Source organism: Pseudorca crassidens, chromosome 16, assembly GCF_039906515.1.
Source record: "Pseudorca crassidens isolate mPseCra1 chromosome 16, mPseCra1.hap1, whole genome shotgun sequence".
Classification (NCBI taxonomy): Eukaryota; Metazoa; Chordata; class Mammalia; order Artiodactyla; family Delphinidae; genus Pseudorca; species Pseudorca crassidens.
This window is the reverse complement of record NC_090311.1, coordinates 45587758-45606400: the sequence shown is the minus strand read 5'-3', so window position 1 is coordinate 45606400 and position 18643 is coordinate 45587758. Positions and strand designations below refer to the sequence as shown.

The 18643-nt window shown below is 36.1% G+C and overlaps 1 protein-coding gene across 2 annotated transcripts in view; it reads left to right on the top strand.

Annotated features, from left to right (window-relative positions):
• Positions 1 to 18643, top strand: part of ZFAND4 (zinc finger AN1-type containing 4) — a 72668-nt gene that overhangs the window by 25949 nt on the left and 28076 nt on the right. For both annotated transcript variants that reach the window (XM_067710204.1, XM_067710203.1), the window contains exons 3-4: positions 13480 to 13555; positions 14481 to 14548. In XM_067710204.1, the coding sequence (XP_067566305.1) occupies positions 13480 to 13555; positions 14481 to 14548 (144 nt within the window). The remainder of the gene's footprint in view (positions 1 to 13479; positions 13556 to 14480; positions 14549 to 18643) is intronic.

Genomic DNA, 18643 nt, shown 5'->3' with positions numbered 1-18643 from the left:
TTCATCAAATACTTTTTTTGCATCTATTGATGTGATCATGTGATTTTTCTTTTTTAACCTGATGACGTGACGGACTACATTGCCTTGCATACTTGGGATAAATCTAACTTGGTCATGGTGTATAATTCTTTTTATTCATGTTGTTGGATTTTATTTGCTAATATTTTATTGAGAATTTTTTCATCTGTGTTCATGAGACATATTGGTCTGTAGTTTTCTTGTAGTGTCTTTGTCTGGTTTTGGTATTAGGGTAATGTTGGCCTCACAGAATGAGTTAGGAAGTATTCCTCTGCTTTTGTCTTCAGGAATCAATTATAGAAAACTGGTGTAATTTCTTTCTTAAATATTTGGTAGAATTCCCCAGTGAAACAATTTGGCCACAGTGCTTTTTGTTTTGGAAGGTTATAAATTATTGATTCAATTTCTTTAATAGATAAAACCCTATTCAGATTGTCTGTTTCTTGTGTGAGTTGTGGCAGCTTGTGTCTTTAAGGAATTGGTTCATTTCATCTAGATTATCAAATTTGTGGGCATAGGATTGTTCATAGTATTCCTTTATTATACTCAAGCTCAGAGATTCTTTTCTTAGCTGTGTTCAGCCTACTAATGAGCCCACTAAAGGCATTCTTCCTTTCTGTTACAGTATTATTAATCTTTCTAGCATTTCCTTTTACTTCTTTCTTAGAATTCCATCTCTCTGCTTACATTGCCCATCTGTTCTTGCATGCTGTCTCCTTTATCCATTAGAGCCCTTAGCATATTAATCGACTAATCATAGATTTGTTGTTTTACATTCCTGGTCTGGTAATTCCAACTTTGCTGCCCTATATGAGTCTGGTTCTGATGCTTGCTGTGTCTCTTCAAACTGTTTTTTGCCTCGTAGTATGCCTTGTTATTCTTTCTTGATAGACAGACATGATGTACTTGGTAAAAGGAACTGCTGTTACTAGGCCTTTAGTAATGTGGTGGTGAGGTGTAGAGTAAGGTGGAGGATGGGGAAGCTTTCTACAGCCTGAAAATTAGGTGAGGTCTCAGTCTTCTATTGAGCCTGTGTCCCTGGTCTGAGAACTTCATCAGTGCTTCTCATCCTTTCCCTCCCCTTTCCTTACTCTTGGGTAGCACAGGATGGCTGGAGAGAGCTGAAGTTAAGTATTGCATATTACCTTTTCTCCATGTGGAATGCTAGAATTAGCGGGAGTTGAGTATTTCCCTTCCCTCATGGGGCTAGAGTGGATTGGACTTAGATATTTCCTTTCCCTCAGGTGAGCTAGGCTCTGATAAAACCCCAGCAGACTAGGTGCTGGTAAAATAGTTTCTCTTGAGGGCAGGCCTTGTTAAGAACAGAATGCTCTAGTATATTTCAAACTCATTACTTCCCCCCCTCCCTCTGCTGGAAACACTAGGGGGTTTTTCTCTGATATTCACTGTGAGAACTTGGGCAAACTCCTGGAGGTAAAATTCACAAAGTGTGTGTGTGGGGCCGAATGAGTAGGTTCCCTGGAATTTTTAGCTCTCAGATTTGTCCATACTGAGACTCCTGTAGTTCATCAATTATAGGTTAGGTTTTCCTACCCACTGGTTCCAGGTAGAGGTTTCTGCTCTGGTTTGTTGTGATTTTCTATATTCACTTGTCTGTCTCTCCAATATTGGGGGTAGACTTGTCTGTCTCTCCAATATTGGGGGTAGTGATTTGCCCTGTGACCTCATTTCTTTGATGGATTCAAGAAGAGTTGTTGACTTTTTAGTTTGTTCAGGTTTTACTTGTTAGGATTCAGTGGTGACTTCCAAGCTCCTTACATGCTTACCTGGAGATCAGAAGTTTTGACTATATTTTAAGAGGGTCATTCTTGCTGGTGTGCTGAGGATAGTCAGAGAAAGGGGAAGCAGAGGTAGAGGCTGTTACACAAACACAGGTGAGAAATGTGCTGTGTTGGACTATAGAATTGTAGTTGGAAAGATAAATATTTCTATTTGGATGTTTGGATATCTTAGAGCCAGCAAGACTTGCTGACAGATTGAATGGTAGGGTGTGAGAGAAAGAGAGGTGTTGGGGGTAACTCCTTGGTATTTGACCTGAGCAACTTGGATGAATGGAGTTGCTGTTAATTGTGATGGCTACTTCTGGAGCAGAACCAGGTTTGGAGAGAAGAGATCCAAGGGTGCTCCAAAATTAAGAGGCCAGGAAGTTGAGACCGACCAGCCAAGGAGGTTTAGGGGGAGTGGCCAAAGAGGTAATAACAAAACCAAGAGAATGTGTTAGTCATCTTGTGAATAAAATGTATTCCAGGAGGAGGAAGTGATCAGATGCTGGGTAGGCTGCGTAGGAAAAGAATTGAGAATTGGCCATTGGATTTAGCAAATGGAATTAATTGGTGACTTTGACTGCATGACTAAGTTGGTATCAGCCAGATTTCTACACTGTAAAGTTACTATTTTTATCTTTGTAATTAATATCTTGTGATGTGAGGAGCTACCTTGACACTATGCAAACATCCTATTTTTTCTTATCATTTTGGTCAGTAATTTTAGCACCCGTTGATAGGCTTGTCAGTAACAGTTGTTACCATAGTATTTGACCAATGATGATTTTTCTGTTTCTTTTATATTCTGTCTGCATTTATTGGCACTTTACTATAAGGAAGTACTGTCATTTATTTCTCATTATCCCTTTTCCTAATTATTTATATCAGAATGGACTCATGAATATTTATTCTATGGGTTATAATCTATTACTATTGTATTGTATTGCTGAGATTGTCCCAAATTTGACTATCAGGAGTACCTTCAAATTGGTTCATATTTCCTTTTGAAATGCCACCATCATTTTTTAGGCATATTTTTGCCTTCCCTGGCACCACAAGATATTCCAGGTTCATCTTGTACTTTCCCTGCCACAGTGTTCACATCAGCTGTTTCTCTAAGGTTACTTTTATTGCCGTGGTATTTAGAAACCAAGATCCAGGTGCTAAGTGTACTCCTTGCTTTTGGGGTGTCATTGCTTCTAGGCTTCATAATGGGCAGAGATAGGGAATATGTGTATTTACACTCATATACCCACACTTCTGTATCTATCTAAATTGATATATGTTAAAAAGCATGAATTCAAACAGATATCTCCAATTCCAATTTATCATTACAGTGCTCATTTTAGCCTTTTCCTTTCCCTATTTTCCCATTTTCTCGCACAGTGAGAAACTTAGTTCACATTATCCATAGCATATCTACTTATTTGCTCAAACTTATACATATACATAAACTATATACATAAATTAATTTAGAATCACTAACCCATGGATCTCTAAGAAACAAATGTACTAACTAGAGTATAATATTTGTGTGCATTTCTTTTTGTTCTTTGCCTATCGTATAGGCAAAATACTGTTTTCTAAAGTTACCTAGTTTTTTCTTCCCCACACCTTCATTTGTAATATAATTATATTTATGTGTTAGTCTTTATATTCTATTTTGAAGTTTCCCCACATCCTGAATGATTTGTTCATTTGGTGGTAGGGGACGTGAGTTGATGTGAAACATCAACGTGATTCCCAATGTCAGAGCTATATAAACATTTTAGAAGTTGCTACCCTTCATTCCTACTACTTGTTCCCTTTCCCACATTCTTTCTACACCATCCAACCCATCCCCTGTTGGGTAACCAATCTCATTAGTTAATTTTTTTAAATTTATTTATTATTTATTTATTTTTGGCTGCATTGGGTCTTCGTTGCTGCGTGTGGGCTTTCTCTAGTTGCGGCGAATGGGGACTACTCTTTGTTGCGGTGCTCAGGCTTCTCATTGTGGTGGCTTCTCTTTGTTGTGGAGCATGGGCTCTAGGCACACGGGCTTCAGTGGTTTTGGCACGTGGGCTCAGTAGTTGTGGCTTGCTGGCTCTAAAGCTCAGGCTCAGTAATTGTGGCCCACAGGTTTATTTGCTCCACAGCATGTGGGATCTTCCCAGACCAGGACTCGAACCCGTGTCCCCTGCATTGGCAGGTGGATTCTTAACCACTGCGCCACCAGGGAAACCCTCATTAGTTTCTGATTTATCCTCCCTGTTTTTATTTTGCCCAAATGGGCAGATACATGTATATTTTCATATATCCTCTTGTTTCTAATATGAATAGTAGCATACTATATAGTCTTTTGTATTGTGCTTTTTATACTTAATAATATATCCTGGATGTCACTCTAAATCAGTTCATAGAGAACTTTCTCATGCAGTTTTCATATTTTTTTCTTTTCATTTTTATAGTATTCCATTGTGTGAAAAAAATATATCAGTTTACTCAACCACTTTTTTGTATATGGCACTTAGGTTGTTTCCAGTATTTTGCATATTTACATGGTGCAACAGTAGATAACCTTGTGCATATATATTTTTGTATGTTGTAGACATATCTTCAAGGTGGAGTACTAAAATTGTGATTGCTGGTCCAAAAGGTTTAAGTGCATATGTAGTTTTGTTAGGTACCATCAAATTTCACTTCAGATGGTTGAACTAGTTCGTATTCCCACTGCAACATACGTACACCCATGACCTCCCAACAAAAGTGTTGTAATACTTTAAAATTTTTGCCAATATAATATGGTTTTTTTAATGTATTTATTTATTTGGGTGCATTGGGTCTTCGTTGCTGTGCACGGGCTTTCTCTAGCTGCAGCGAGCAGGGGCTACTCTTCCATGTGGTGTGAGGGCTTCTCATTGCAGTGGCTTCTCTTGTTGTGGAGCACAGGCTGTAGGCGTGAGGACCTCAGTAGTTGTGGCACTTGGCTCAGTAGTTGTGGCTTGCAGGCTCTGGAGCACAGGCTCAGTAGTTGTGGTGCACGGGCTTAGTTGCTCTGCAGCATGTGGGATCGTCCCGGACCAGGGATTGAACCCGTGTCCCCTGCATTGGCAGGCGGATTCTTAACCACTGTGCCACCAGGGAAGTCCTAATGTGTTGTTTTAATTTGCTATTTTATTACGAGTGAATTGGAACATTTTATTCATTTGTTTAAGGGCTATTTTTCCATCTTTCTTTTGGAATGCTTGTTCCTGTCTTTTGCTTATTTTTCTATTGGGTTTTTGGTCTTTGTCTCAATTTTTAATAGGTCATTATACGTTAGGGACATTAGTCTTTTGTCTCTGGTATATGTTACATGTATTTTCTCCTGGTTGTCTTTTGACTTTGTCCATAGTGGTTTCTTTCTTATGCAATTAAAATTTTTTTCTCATGTAAAAAAGTTTTTTTAAAAGAAATTTATCAATTTTACTGTCTCTGCATTTTGAGTCATAGTTAGAATAAGCCATTTTTTGCACCAGAGTTAAAGATGAACTCATCCATGTTTTCTTTTAGTACTTAGCTTCATTTTTTCACATTTAGATCTTTAATCCATTTGGAGTTTATTCTTATGTATGGCACTAGGTATGAATCTAATTTTATCTTTTCCCAAGTGACTACCCATTTATTCCTGCACTGTTTATTTTTAAAGTCCATTTTTGGCTCAGTAGTTTGTGATCCCACCTTTATCATCTGTCTATTTCTGGACTTTTTATATGTCAGTATCACACTTTTAATTATAGAGGCTTTAATAGTATGTTTTTCATGTCTGGTAGGGCTAGTACTCATCAATTCTCTTTTTTGGTGTTTTTCTAGCTATTTTTGCATATTTGATTTAACTTTATTGCCTTGTCTCACTCTTTTAAAAAGATTAGTATTTTTAGAGTGATTGCATTGAATTTATAAATTAACATAAGTAGAACAAACATCTTATAAGGTTGAATCATTCTATCCAAAAACAGAGTTGTTTTTTGGTTTTGTTTATCCACTTTTACAGCTTTTAGGAGTGTTTTAAAATTTTCTTTGTAGAGGTTTGCACCTTCCTTGTTAAGTATATTTCTAAGTACAGTAGTTAATAATATTTAAATATTTATTGTTATTATAAAAGACGTTTTCTCTACTGGTATATCCTATAATGGTTTATTGCTTGCTTATTTGAAGGCTATGGGTATTTGTATGTTAATTTTATATACTGCTAATTTACTCCATTGTCTTTCTTTTGGTCTTCTCATAAATTCTCCAGGGTTTTTCAGGTATATTTGTCATATCATCTGCAACAGAGATAGTTTCACTACTTCTTTAACCATTCTTTGGCCTTTAATTGATTTCTCTTGTCTAATTAAATTGACTAATACCTCTCTTACTATGTCAAATAGTGGCAGAGTTGGTGGACATCTTGCCTTGTTCCTGATCTTACTGGATAATGTTTCTAGTATTTCCTCATTAAATAAGATAGTGTCTTTAAGACTAGTAGTATTTTAACATATTAAGAGAATATCTCTCAATTCCTATTTTCTTGAGACTTTTAAAATATCATGAATAGATGTTGAATTTTGTCAAAGATTTTCTTAGCACCTATGGAGATTTTTTTTTCCTTAGAGCTGTTAATGTGTTGGATAATAATACTACTAAATACTACTAATAATAGATTTCTTAGTATTGAACCAATCTACAATCCTGGAATACATTCCTCTTGGTTACAGCAAATTCTGTTCTTGGTGTACTAGAGGATTCTGTTTGCCTGTATTTAGACTTTTATATCAGTTTGAGTGAATGATATTGGTCTGTAGTTTTCGTTTTTTGTAATGTCTTTATTAGGTTTAGGAGTTGATGCTATCCTTACTTCTTTTTAAAAAAAATTTATTTACTTATTTTTGGCTGCATTGGGTGTTCGTTGCTGTGTGCAGGATTTCTCTAGTTGCGGTGCGTGGGCTTCTCATTGCGGTGGCTTCTCTTGTTGCGGAGCACGGGCTGTAGGTGTGCGGGCTTCAGTAGTTGTGGCACATGGGCTCTAGGTTGCAGGCTCAGTAGTTGTGGTGCACGGGCTTAGTTGCTCTGTGGCATGTGGGCTCTACCCGGACCAGGGCTCAAACCCGTGTCCCCTGCGTTGGCAGGCAGATTCTTAACCACTGCACCACCAGGGAAGTCCTATCCTTACTTCTTAAAAGAAATTAGCATATTTTCATTTATTTTAAGAAATTAGGATGTTTTTATTCCTTTCAGTGCTCTGGAAAAATATGTAGATCATAGGGTTTATTTTGCCTTTAAAGGTTTCATAAATTCCTGTAAATCCATTTGGCTTGGTGCTTTTTATTGTGTGTGTGTGTGGTGGGGGATTCCTGAACAGCATTCTCTAGTTCTTCTACGGAAATTGATCTGTTCAAGCTTTCTAACTTTCATGGCATCAATTTTGTTAATCTGTTGTTCCTTAGGAAGTTATCCCCTTGCTATTTCTTATTTTTGTATATTTGTGATTCCCTTCCCTTTTTTTCCTTTTAATACGTTTAGCTTGTAGTTTGTCTACTTTGTCAACATTTTTTAAAAACTAGGATTTTGATTTATTAATTGCCTTTATGGTTTTTTTGGATTTTTTAGTAGTCTTTAGTTTTATTGCATTGCAAAGAGTGGTGTTTGTAATATTTCCATTTTATGGAAAGCATTGTTTTCTTTTTGACCTAATATATGATCAGTTTTTGTGTATGTGCCGTGGACCCTTGAGTATGTGTATTATTATCATCTAGGAACAATAAACATGTCTCACTGATTATTTTGTTCAGTTGGCTTATCTTTATGTGTTTTTTCATGCTTGATCTGTCTTGTACTAAAAGGTATATTAACGTCTCTTATTATTGTGTTTTTCTTTATGTCCCTCTGCATCTTCTATAGTTTTTGTTTTATAAAGGTGGTTACTTGTGTTATTTGATACATAAGAATATCCATAACTGTTACATCTTCATTATGAACTTTAACATTAAAAAATATCCCTCATTGTCACATTTGATGCTTTGGGTTGTGAATTCTCCTTTGGTAATCAGGATCGCCACACTCCCTCCTTTTCTGGTTTATTTCACTTAGCATAGTGTCTTCAAGGTTCATTCATGTTGTAGCATGTGGCAGGATTTCCTTCTTTTTTAAGGTTGAATAATACTCCATTATATGTTTATGACACATTTTCTTTATCCATTCATCTGTCAATAAATATTTTAGGTTACTTCAATTTCTTGGCTATTATGAATAAGGCTGTAATGAACATGAACATGCAGATATCTCTTCCAGATCCTGATTTCTTTTGAATAAACACCCAGAAGTAGAATTACTGGATCATATGGTAATTCTATTTTTAATGTTTTGAGGAGACTTCATGCTGTTTTCCATTTTGGCTGCACAGTTTTATATTCCCACCAATAGGGCACAGTGTTCCAGTTGCTCTACATCCTCACCAACACTTGTTATTTTCTGAGTTTGATAGTGGACAACCTCTTGGGTGTGGTATCTTATGGTGGTTTTGATTTGTATTTCCCTGATGATTAGTGATGTTGACCATCTTTTCATATTCTTATTGGTCATCTGTATGTCTTCGTTGGAGAAATGTCTATTCAAAAGACATTTAAAAATCAGATTATTTGTTTTCTTTTTGTTGAGTCTGGTCTAATTATTTTGCCTTATAAGTTATTTGATTTTTTTTTTCAGGTAACTGTTGGGGATTTTATCTTTGTCATTGAAATAAAATAGTTTTATTACTCAGATATGTCTTGGGCACAATAGTTCTGGGTTAATTTTCCCAGGTACCTACCGGGTCCTTTCAATGTATAGATTCAGGTCTTCGATTTCTGGAAGTTTTCCAGGATTATATTTCTAAGTATTAGTTCTGTTCCACTATTTTATTTTTTAGGGGCTTTGATAATATGAATATTATTCTTGGCCTGTCTTCCATTTCCGCTACTTTCACTCTAACCCTTCTTACTTCTTTCTTTATGTCATTTTCATACTCTTGCTTGTTTTCCTGGCTTGTCCTTTACTGAGTATGTGGTTGAGTATATTATCTCTTGGTATCTTGCAGTTTATTCTTTATTTTTGTGGTAATTTTTTCTTTTTCCTCCATTTCTTTTCTGAGTTCAGTCAGCAGTCTTTTTCATCCTTCCCCACATTTTTGGACTTTTTCTGTTCTTAATTTTTGAATTTCTGATTCAGACTGTTGAATACTTCAAATGCTTGAGTATGTTTAACTCTGTTTAGGGTGTGACCTTATAGTTTTCTTTTGCTTCATGGTTATTTTTCTGGGTAAAATTTGCCTTGGTTGATAGGTGTGGGATTTTGTTTTTTAATTTTTACTATTAACTCTCTATGGGTTTGTTATTGTTTTCCTCCTGTTGATTTTTGTGGTGTTCGGGTGTTTTACGGATTCTGTTTAATGGTGCTATGCCAGTTTAGTAATGTCCAGATATTTTCACATATGTTTTCTGTCTGTTTTGTGGTGATGGTGGGGAGTGGGGCAGTCGTGATTCCTCCAATTTTGTTATCTTTTGTCTTGCAGGACTCTTAAGTTTTTACCCCTTGTTCCTTTTCCCCCTGAACACTGAATTACTATGGATGCTCTTCATCTTTCGCTTTTTGCCTCCTACAGAAGTTCCTTCAAATTGCTTGGCTTTAAAGTCCATTACTTGTAGTCAGTATTCTGGTCTGAGTTCTTTCTGTAGACTTTTGAGACTTAGAATTGCCTTCTTCCTTGTGATGGTTTTATATTGAACTTGTATACTGCACTACCTTCTCTCTCCAAACTTCTCCAGAGTTTTTCTTGATCAGCCCTGCAGGGACAGGAGCATGAGATTTCCCACGCTAGGATAGAGCAATTGCCCCTTTTTATTTCCAGTTCTTTTGAAGTTTAGACATTCTCTGTCTTCAAGTTATGAGGGCTGAGGGCATAGTTTCTGTGTAGATTCATTTCCCTTCTTACTGTTCTGTATTGTTTTGGGAGGAAATATTGGGAGATGGGAGCTATGGCCCACCATTGTCTTTAATTATCCATCAGTCCTGTCGATTCTGTTTTATTTTCTAAATGTAGATATGAACATGGTCTCAAACATACATGTATCTGTGTGAAAATTCTAAAAAAAGACACAGGAAACATGTTTGAGTCATTATTAGGGTTAGATGAGGTTGTAAGTGCCCTTTGAAGAAGAGACACCCGGGAATTCTTCTTTTTTCTCTGCACACTCATAAAGAAAAAATCATGTGAGCACACAGAAAAATGTTGGTCATCTATAAGCTAAGAGAAGAGGTCTCAGAATGAAACTGGTGCTTTGATCTTGGATTTACCAGCCTCCAGAACTGTGAAAAAAATAAATTTCTGTTGTTTAAGCCACCCAATCTGTGGTGTTTCTGTTATGGCAGCCCAGGCAGACTAAGATACACCGACAACACACACACACACACACACACACACACATATATTCGCAAATACACGTACACTCATATATCACTTATCACGGCTTTGTAGTAGTAAAAAATTGGATAGCTGAAAATATATCTTAGTAGGGGACTGGGTAAATAAATTATGACAGAAACATATATTGGAGCACTGTTCAGTCATTGCATACAATGTATATTTTCATTTATTGATGTGAAAGATGTATATAATATATTAAGTGAAACAGTTTATAAAACAGCTTAAAGTATGTTCCCATTTTATTAAAAAAATAAGTTTTTAAAGGAAGTGTACCCCAAATATTGAAAATAGATTTTACTGGACTTAGGATTACATGTAGTTTTAATTTTCTTTTGTATATTTCTGTGTTGTCTTTTTTCATAAGTTGCTATTTTTATAATAAATATTTGAATTTGTAAAAAGTTTTAAAAACACTGAATAGAAAAATCTGTATGTATGTAATATATCCTTTGGGAAGACATGTTTGTTTAATAGGAATTAATTTTTCTGGATGTAGTTGTAAGAAATAAGCATTGAGGTTTAAAGGCAAAGGACCACTCTTAAATAGGGTTGCCAGATTTCTATTTGCTAAATCTGGCAACCCTATCTTAAAGGAAAGTTGATTTGCTTTGTATATTTGAGATTCCAAAAGTATTCTTGGTAGAAAGAACCCTAGTCTTTTTTATTGTGCAAGTGAGGATGCTAAGGCTCACAGAGGTGATGACTTCCTTAAGGTCATCCAGCAACTCAGGTGGGCATCAGGACCACAGCTCAGTCTTGGATGATTCTTGCCACCCTGTTTTGCCTGTCAACCTTCTGTTGTTTTAGCCTGCTAACTGATCGCTAAGTCTATTAAAAGTGATTACAGGAGTTAATCTAAGCAGTGTTGTTATGTTGTCTTTAATCCAGTTCTAAAGGTTTTTTTTTTAATGCAATAAGACTGTACAATGTTGGTTGAATGTAAATAATGGTATTACCTACCCAAATTGCTTTATTTAGTTATCCTGGTGAAATCCTGTAATTTTGATTGAAAATATGACCAGAGCATATTAAAATTTTTTAATATTAAAATACTTTTAATGTGAAATAATTTCTAGGTTAAAAGCCTTTCCTTACTGGCATTCTTTTTTAACTGGAAGCAAAAAAAGTGAACTGTTCCCATTTGGGAGATATATGTATATCCACCTCCTCAGCCCATGTGGGCTGTATTCCATGATGATCTTTTGGAACATTTGGTGAACGTTTAGTAGACATTCAGGTCTACTAACAGGCAACACTACTTAAACATACACCTAGACAGCTACTTTTGCCTTATGGAGACTGATTTTCTAGAGACTGATTAGCATAAAGGTTGAGTGCAGTCTCTGGAGTTAGCCTGCTGGGGCTTTACATTTCTAATCCACATACTCTCTGGGTGTCACTTAATCTCTCAGTGCTTCAGTTTTATCATCTGTGAAATAAGCATAATGGTAATGCCTGCTTCACAAGATTATTATTGTTGCAGTTAAATTATGGTAATACAGGTCAAGCATTTATAACAGTGCCTGGCTTATAATAATAAACACTAACACATATAGCACTTACTGCTATTATTCTAGTCAACTTGTTTTATAGTATCACAAGCAAAAGTAATTTGAGAAGGCAGTATGTGAGATATTTGAAAAAGATATTCATCAACATCAGTATCTGTAGCCATTAAATGTTCTATTGAGTAGATAATGCTCACTCTCTGGCTAGTAGTCTTTGGGCATTCAAATGTGCAGTTTGCAAAAAAAAAAAAAAAAAGTTTATGCTGCAGTATGGAATCTGCCTTAACATTCCTTTAACATCACAGAAATGCAAAGAAACTGTCTTGTAGACCATAATTTTCAGTATTGAAAATTGCCCATAATATACTTTTTATTAAAGATTGAATTATTCTTTTGTGTTCAGACTCTGCAAAAAAGTATGTCAATATGCAGTTATGGACTATAATCACATTCAAACATTAGGGTGGGAGGAATTTTCTAATATATTAATGTTTTATGGGAAATTATATTCTGTGCCCTGTTTCAGGATTATTGACCTTTCCATTTGGAAGAATATGAAAGATGCTATCTGAATCACTAAATAAACTCACATATAAACAATCATTATTCCCTGTGGACATGTTATTCTGGGAACAGACTTTTAGAATACAAAATTTTAGGGGCAAATAAGCTAAATTAAATGTTCCATATATTTTAAAATTTAGATTTAATTGACATATTAGTTCTGGGGTACAACATAATGATTTGATATTTGTATATAAAGTTGGCCCTATGTATCCTCTGGTTCTGCATCTGAGGATTTAACCAACTGTAGATCGAAATTGTTGGGGAAAAAAAGTCCAGAAAGTTCCAAAAAGCAAAACTTGAATTTGCATCACGCTGGCAAATATTTACATAGTGTTTACTTTGTATTAAGTATTACAAGTAATCTAGAGATGATTTAAAGTATACAGGAGGGTGAGTATAGGTTATGTGCAAATAAATACTATGTCATTTTGTATAAGGTACTTGAGCATCCATGGATTTTGGTATTTGCAGGGGACCTGGAACCAATACCCCTCGGATACCAAGGGACTACTGTATTGCAAAATGATCAATGCAGTAAGTCTAGTTAATAGTCAACATCCATCACCATACATAGTTACAAAATTTTGTTTTCTTATGATGAAAACTTTTAAGATCTACTCTTTTAGCAACTTTCAGATATACAACACAATATTATTAACTATAGTCTCCATGTTGTACATTATATCCCCATGACTTGCTTACTTTATAGCTGGGAGTTTGTACATTTTTAACCCCTTGCACCCATTTTGCTCACCCTCCACTCATAATACACTTTTAATGCTGAATATAACTGAATGAAGGCTGTACTTTGCAGTATTGAGAACTGTCTTCTAGGTGTTAGATCTTAAACTCTTCAGGGCTCATTTCAAGGTATCTTTTTAAAGGGCTGCCTAATTTTATACTTTGTTTCAAGGCCAGAGAGTTACTGAAACATACTGTTCTTTTCTAGTGAGTGGATTGGATCATATCTACTTTTAGCCATGCCTTTTACCTATGATTCTGTATAGTTAAACATCTAGCATTCAATTTAGAATTGTGTTTAATTTATTATTATTTCTTTGATAAAATTGATTTGTATCATACTCTTTCCAAGATACTATTGAATTTTTAACCATTTTTTTTATAACCTTCCCCTAAGGTATTCCCATCTGTCAGCAGCACTTAATTTGGAATAACATGGAACTTGAAGATGATTATTGCTTGAATGATTACAAGTGAGTGTAACTGCGTATCAGATATCTTATAGACGCTCAGAATTATGACTCCATATACCAGTGTTTTTCTTCTGAATCCTTGAATCATGTCTCTTCTTCTTCTGAATAGTTTTTATCCCTAGATTTTAGTGTAAATCCTGAACTTTAAGATGTGCTGGCTCAGTACCCATGCTACCTGATCTTTGTCCTCTGATTCTTTGTTTTACCTTTTCATTATTCACACCAAGCTACTTACCCCTGCCTTTTTAGACTTCCTCTTCTTATCTTGCCTTCTTGGCTCCTTTCTTTGAATATCGACTCATTTCCATCTGGCTACCTTCCTTTTCTTTCCATTTTCACGAGAGTACTGGGTAAGAGAGTATTGCTCTTCACCAAGTCTTTCATTTTTCTTAGGCCCTCCTAATGCGATACTAAGTGACACTGTGTGCATCAGTGATTGTAGATACACCATCAGACCTTTTGTCTTTCTCCCTTCTCTCACATAGTTCTTCATTCTTTCCTTAAAAAAAAGGGTCAGAGGCCATGTGGAATAGCTGGGAGCACACTGGGAGTTGGGAGATCTTGTAGATTTGTTATTCTTCTATTGTTTTATTTTATTAAATAGATCTGATATTTCTAACACTTTGGGTCTTGAACAAGCTTCTTTTCTTCTTAGGGCCTGACATGTGAAATGAAGAGGCTAAACCACAGAGGTCCTTTTCATACTTTTATTCATGTCATATTTAAGGCTTATGAGAACTTCTTCATGTTTTCATTATTTATGCAAGTAAATAAGTTAACATTTTATATTTATGCACATTGCTATATCATTTTTATTATCTTTTAGAGAGTAGGCACTGTGATAAACCAGCACATAATTATGTGTATATTTAACACTGAATGTATTTTGATGATTGTGGTTTATTTTTGTGTTAATTATCCACAGCATTTCAGAAGGTTGTACCTTGAAGCTGGTTTTGGCTATGCGTGGTGGACCTATAAATACTAGAAGAGGTAGGCATATGTTAAAATTATGTATATTAAAGCAATTTGACAATAATAATCTTCAAGCCAGGTGGTGTTTTTACAGCCTCAGGTTTTATCCAGGTTCTCTTTCTGCTATTAGGTCTTAGAAGAACCTCGTTGTTTCTCTCAGCATTGTTCTTTTCTTATTTTATTTTTTAAATTTTTATTTTATTTTTATTGAAGTATAGTTGATTTACAATGTTGTGTTAGTTTCAGGTTTACAGCAAAGTGATTCAGTTATACATATATATGAATATATATATTTCAGATTCTTTTCCCTTATAGGTTATTACAAAATATTGAGTATAGTTCCCTGTGCTATATAGTAGGTCCTCCTGCATTTTTTGTTTGTTTGTTTTTGCGATACGCGGGCCTCTCACTGTTGTGGCCTCTCCCATTGCGGAGCACAGGTTCCGGACGCGCAGCCTCAACGGCCGTGGCTCATGGGCCCAGCCGCTCCGCGGCATGTGGGATCTTCCCGGACCGGGGCACGAACCCGTGTCCCCTGCATCGGCAGGCGGACTCTCAACCACTGTGCCACCAGGGGAGCCCTAGCATTGTTTTTTAAAGCCTAAATGAGGGGCAGGAGCTCATATTCCAGAAAAATCTCATGATTCCTGATTCAGTCCAAAGAGATTTAAATATAAACCTCACCAGTATAGGGAAGGGCAGTGGGATGGCATAGTACAAGTATTACGTTGTTATCATTGTGTTTAGGTTCATTTTACTGGTCTTGTTGCTTTTTTAATCCACTGCGTCTTCAACTCCTGGGGTAATGATTGCTGTAGGAAATTCCAAAGATACCTCTTAGCCTGGTTTGTGATGCATTTGGGTTTTATAGATATTATCATAGTCCTGTTGAAGCCTTTTTTTCAGAATGTGGGTGGTCTCTGAGAGAGACATTCAGCAAACACATTTTGAACATCTACTAGATGTTCAGTGCAGTATTTCATGGGAGAAGAAGTTCCTGCTTCATCACAGTGTCCACAATAAACATGTGAAGAATTGATGTTACTTCAAGCAGCTGTAAGTGCTGGAGGGAATAGGGTAGCATGACAGTGTCCGTGGAAGTAGGGTAGTAGGAGGACAATTGTGGAAGAGCCCTTGGAGATGATGATGTGAACAGAGACTTGATTAACAAGGAAGTTCTAAGCATGGGAAGAACTGGGCATGTTCACGTTTGTCCCTGATTCAGGTATATCAGATGGATCCCCACAGAGCAGAGGCATGCTTAGATTTCTCAGAGTAGTCCTGCTCTGTGGGCCTCGTCTGGGGAAGGCCTTTGTATTTGTTTGATCCTTCACTAACCAGAAAATTGAATGTTGAGTACTGATTCCACTCATGGCTTATACTTCTTCCACAAGTCAGATTTCATCTCCATGCTTCATAATTTTGATTAGAAAATAGGGTTATCACCATCTATTTCCTAGCTATTTCAAGAGGATTTTGTGAGATATGGTACTTTGGCTGTTGAACTGTTTTGGATAAGTTAGAAAAAAACAAAGATAATAATGTTAGAGCTGATTAACTAGATTCGGGACTTTCTATTAGTTGGACCTATGAAATTGCCCCACGTAACATTAAATGATGTTTATAGTAGCCATTCTGAGGGTAGTAGAAGAACCCTAGTGTGTTTACTGAGCCGTTATAAGACGCTAATTTAATGACATGTGAATTCCATTGTATTATAGTTTTCAAAGTTTGTTATTTGTGTATAGTATTGTCTTTAAACAGAATGTTTTATCAGGCACCTACTTTTCTTACTAGGACTAAAAATATGTTTATGAGGATAAGTACACAGATTCTGAGTTAAAAATACATGTATTTTTTTAACTTAAAACAAAATGAAAGTGGAAGGCATCATTACCCTTCGGTAGTTGAAGCTTTGTAATACTTTTTTCCCTACAACTTCTTGTGCCTCGTTTGTAAATTGAAGAATCAGTACCTAGAACTTGTCTTTTTTTATATTTTAGACTAAGTTCTTAATAATTATGCCTTTATTGAATCAACTTTTAAAATGAAAATGTAGCTGTTGTCTACCTTACATCAATGAAAACTTTGTGAAAAAGAAAAACTGTACCCAGATCTAGAAATTCTCCATAATGTATTTCAGAAACCTTATTTTTTAGCTATTGGGTTGGCCTAAAAGTTCGTTTCACAGAAAAATCCGAACGAACTTTTTGGCCAACCCAATATTTAGTCTTACTTGAAAATTATGGTTTAGAAAATATCTTTATTGTGTGAACTCCAGTAATATTTAGCTTTTAAAATTGTTTTTGAATTAACCATTATCAGAACAACATGGAAAATACTTTCCTGGGAATTCCCTGGTGGTCCAGTGTTTAGGACTCTGCACTTCGACTGCATCAGGCACAAGTTCCATCCCTGGCCAGGGAACTAAGATCCCGCAAGCTGTGTGGCATGGCCAAAAAGAAAAAAAAAAAAAGCTTTCCTTTCTAAAATTAAATTTTATCCTAAACTATATACATAATGCTTTATACCTGATGAAATCTAAATGATTGTTCTATTATGAAAAGGGGTGTTGCATACATACACATAGGTGCATACATATATTCAATGCCAGTGCCTCCCTAAGTAAGGCACACTCTCTTGGTTTAAACAAGACTTTCATGTGGTTTTAGTAATGCTGGTAGCATAGTTTTTGTTTCTTATTAATGTAATTTGGAAAATGTAGCATAAACTTAAAATGGCAAGGACCTGTTTTAAAAATGTCCTTTAATATTTACACATCTTGTGCCTATGAAAGAGCCTATCAAAACATCCAACTACTTTTGTAAAACAAGGTAAATCTTATTATGTTTCTGAAGTTTTTGTGTTTTAGTACTGATGGAATTGAATTTAGGATATGGGAACATCTTCAGTGTTTTTACCTCATTACTTTCAGAGTTTAACATTTATTATTGCTGTAACTTTTTGACAGGTTCAGATAACAGTTTAGCACTGTTATTCTGTTAATAAGTAAGCTACTTGAATGAAAGTTATAGAGTCTGAGAAATTGTTGCCTCTTTTAAGAAAGAACAAATGTTTCTGCAGCTTGACATGAAAACGTCTTTGGGAGCGAACTTTTTTTCCCTCAGCCATTGCTTAGACTCCCTGATCTGAGGTTCAGGGGCGTTTAGAACATTCAGGCTGTGAGCTAGCAGTCTCTTGAGGCTTGTCCCCACCACAGGAGCGGAATCTGTCTGTGGCTGCTATGGATGAGAGTGGGTTGAGGTGATGGCTGTGCAGTGTCATTCAAACCTGACGACAGCGCCAGGCCGCTAGAGCCACGTGCTCTGACTAGACACATAGATACATACCAGGACAAGTGGGGTCCTGGGAGGATGCTTTCAAGAAACAACATACTGATCATTACAGACCTAGCAGTTTTAGCACACTAAGGGACCCCCTTGTGTCCTGGGTTACCGTGTACTTTTTTTTTTTTTGCTGTATGCGGGCCTCTCACTGTTGTGGCCTCTCCCGTTGCGGAGCACAGGCTCCGGACGCGCAGGCTCAGCGGCCATGGCTCACGGGCCCAGCCGCTCCGCGGCATGTGTGATCTTCCCAGACCGGGGCACGAACCCATGTCCCCTGCATCAGCAGGCGGACTCTCAACTACTGCGCCACCAGGGAAGCCCTACCGTGTACTTTTAATTGCCTATCTTCATGTCAAGAAACAATTCTAAGAAGAATCAGCCTTTATATAAAACCAGAAAGAAAAAAAGGGATTCACTTCTAATTTCTAACATATGTTCCCCAATTGTGTGTGTGTTTGTTTTTTTAATCTAAAGTAAGTGGAATTTACATTGCTTTTTAATTATTGATTGTTAGAACCAATATTGGAAAATATAGGGAGTGGAAGGTGTAAAGTGAAAATAGTTATAGATAATTATGTCATACAGTCAACAAATATACTCTCCAGTGACACAGGAAAAACCTCATGTATTTGGTTAAACCCTGCCTTTGTACATAACAACATAATCATTTCATTTCTTTCATATTAATACAACATAGAAAATGCTGTATTAACTAAAAAGACCAGAAACTTATCTGAAGAATGTAATATATATGTATTGTATGCAT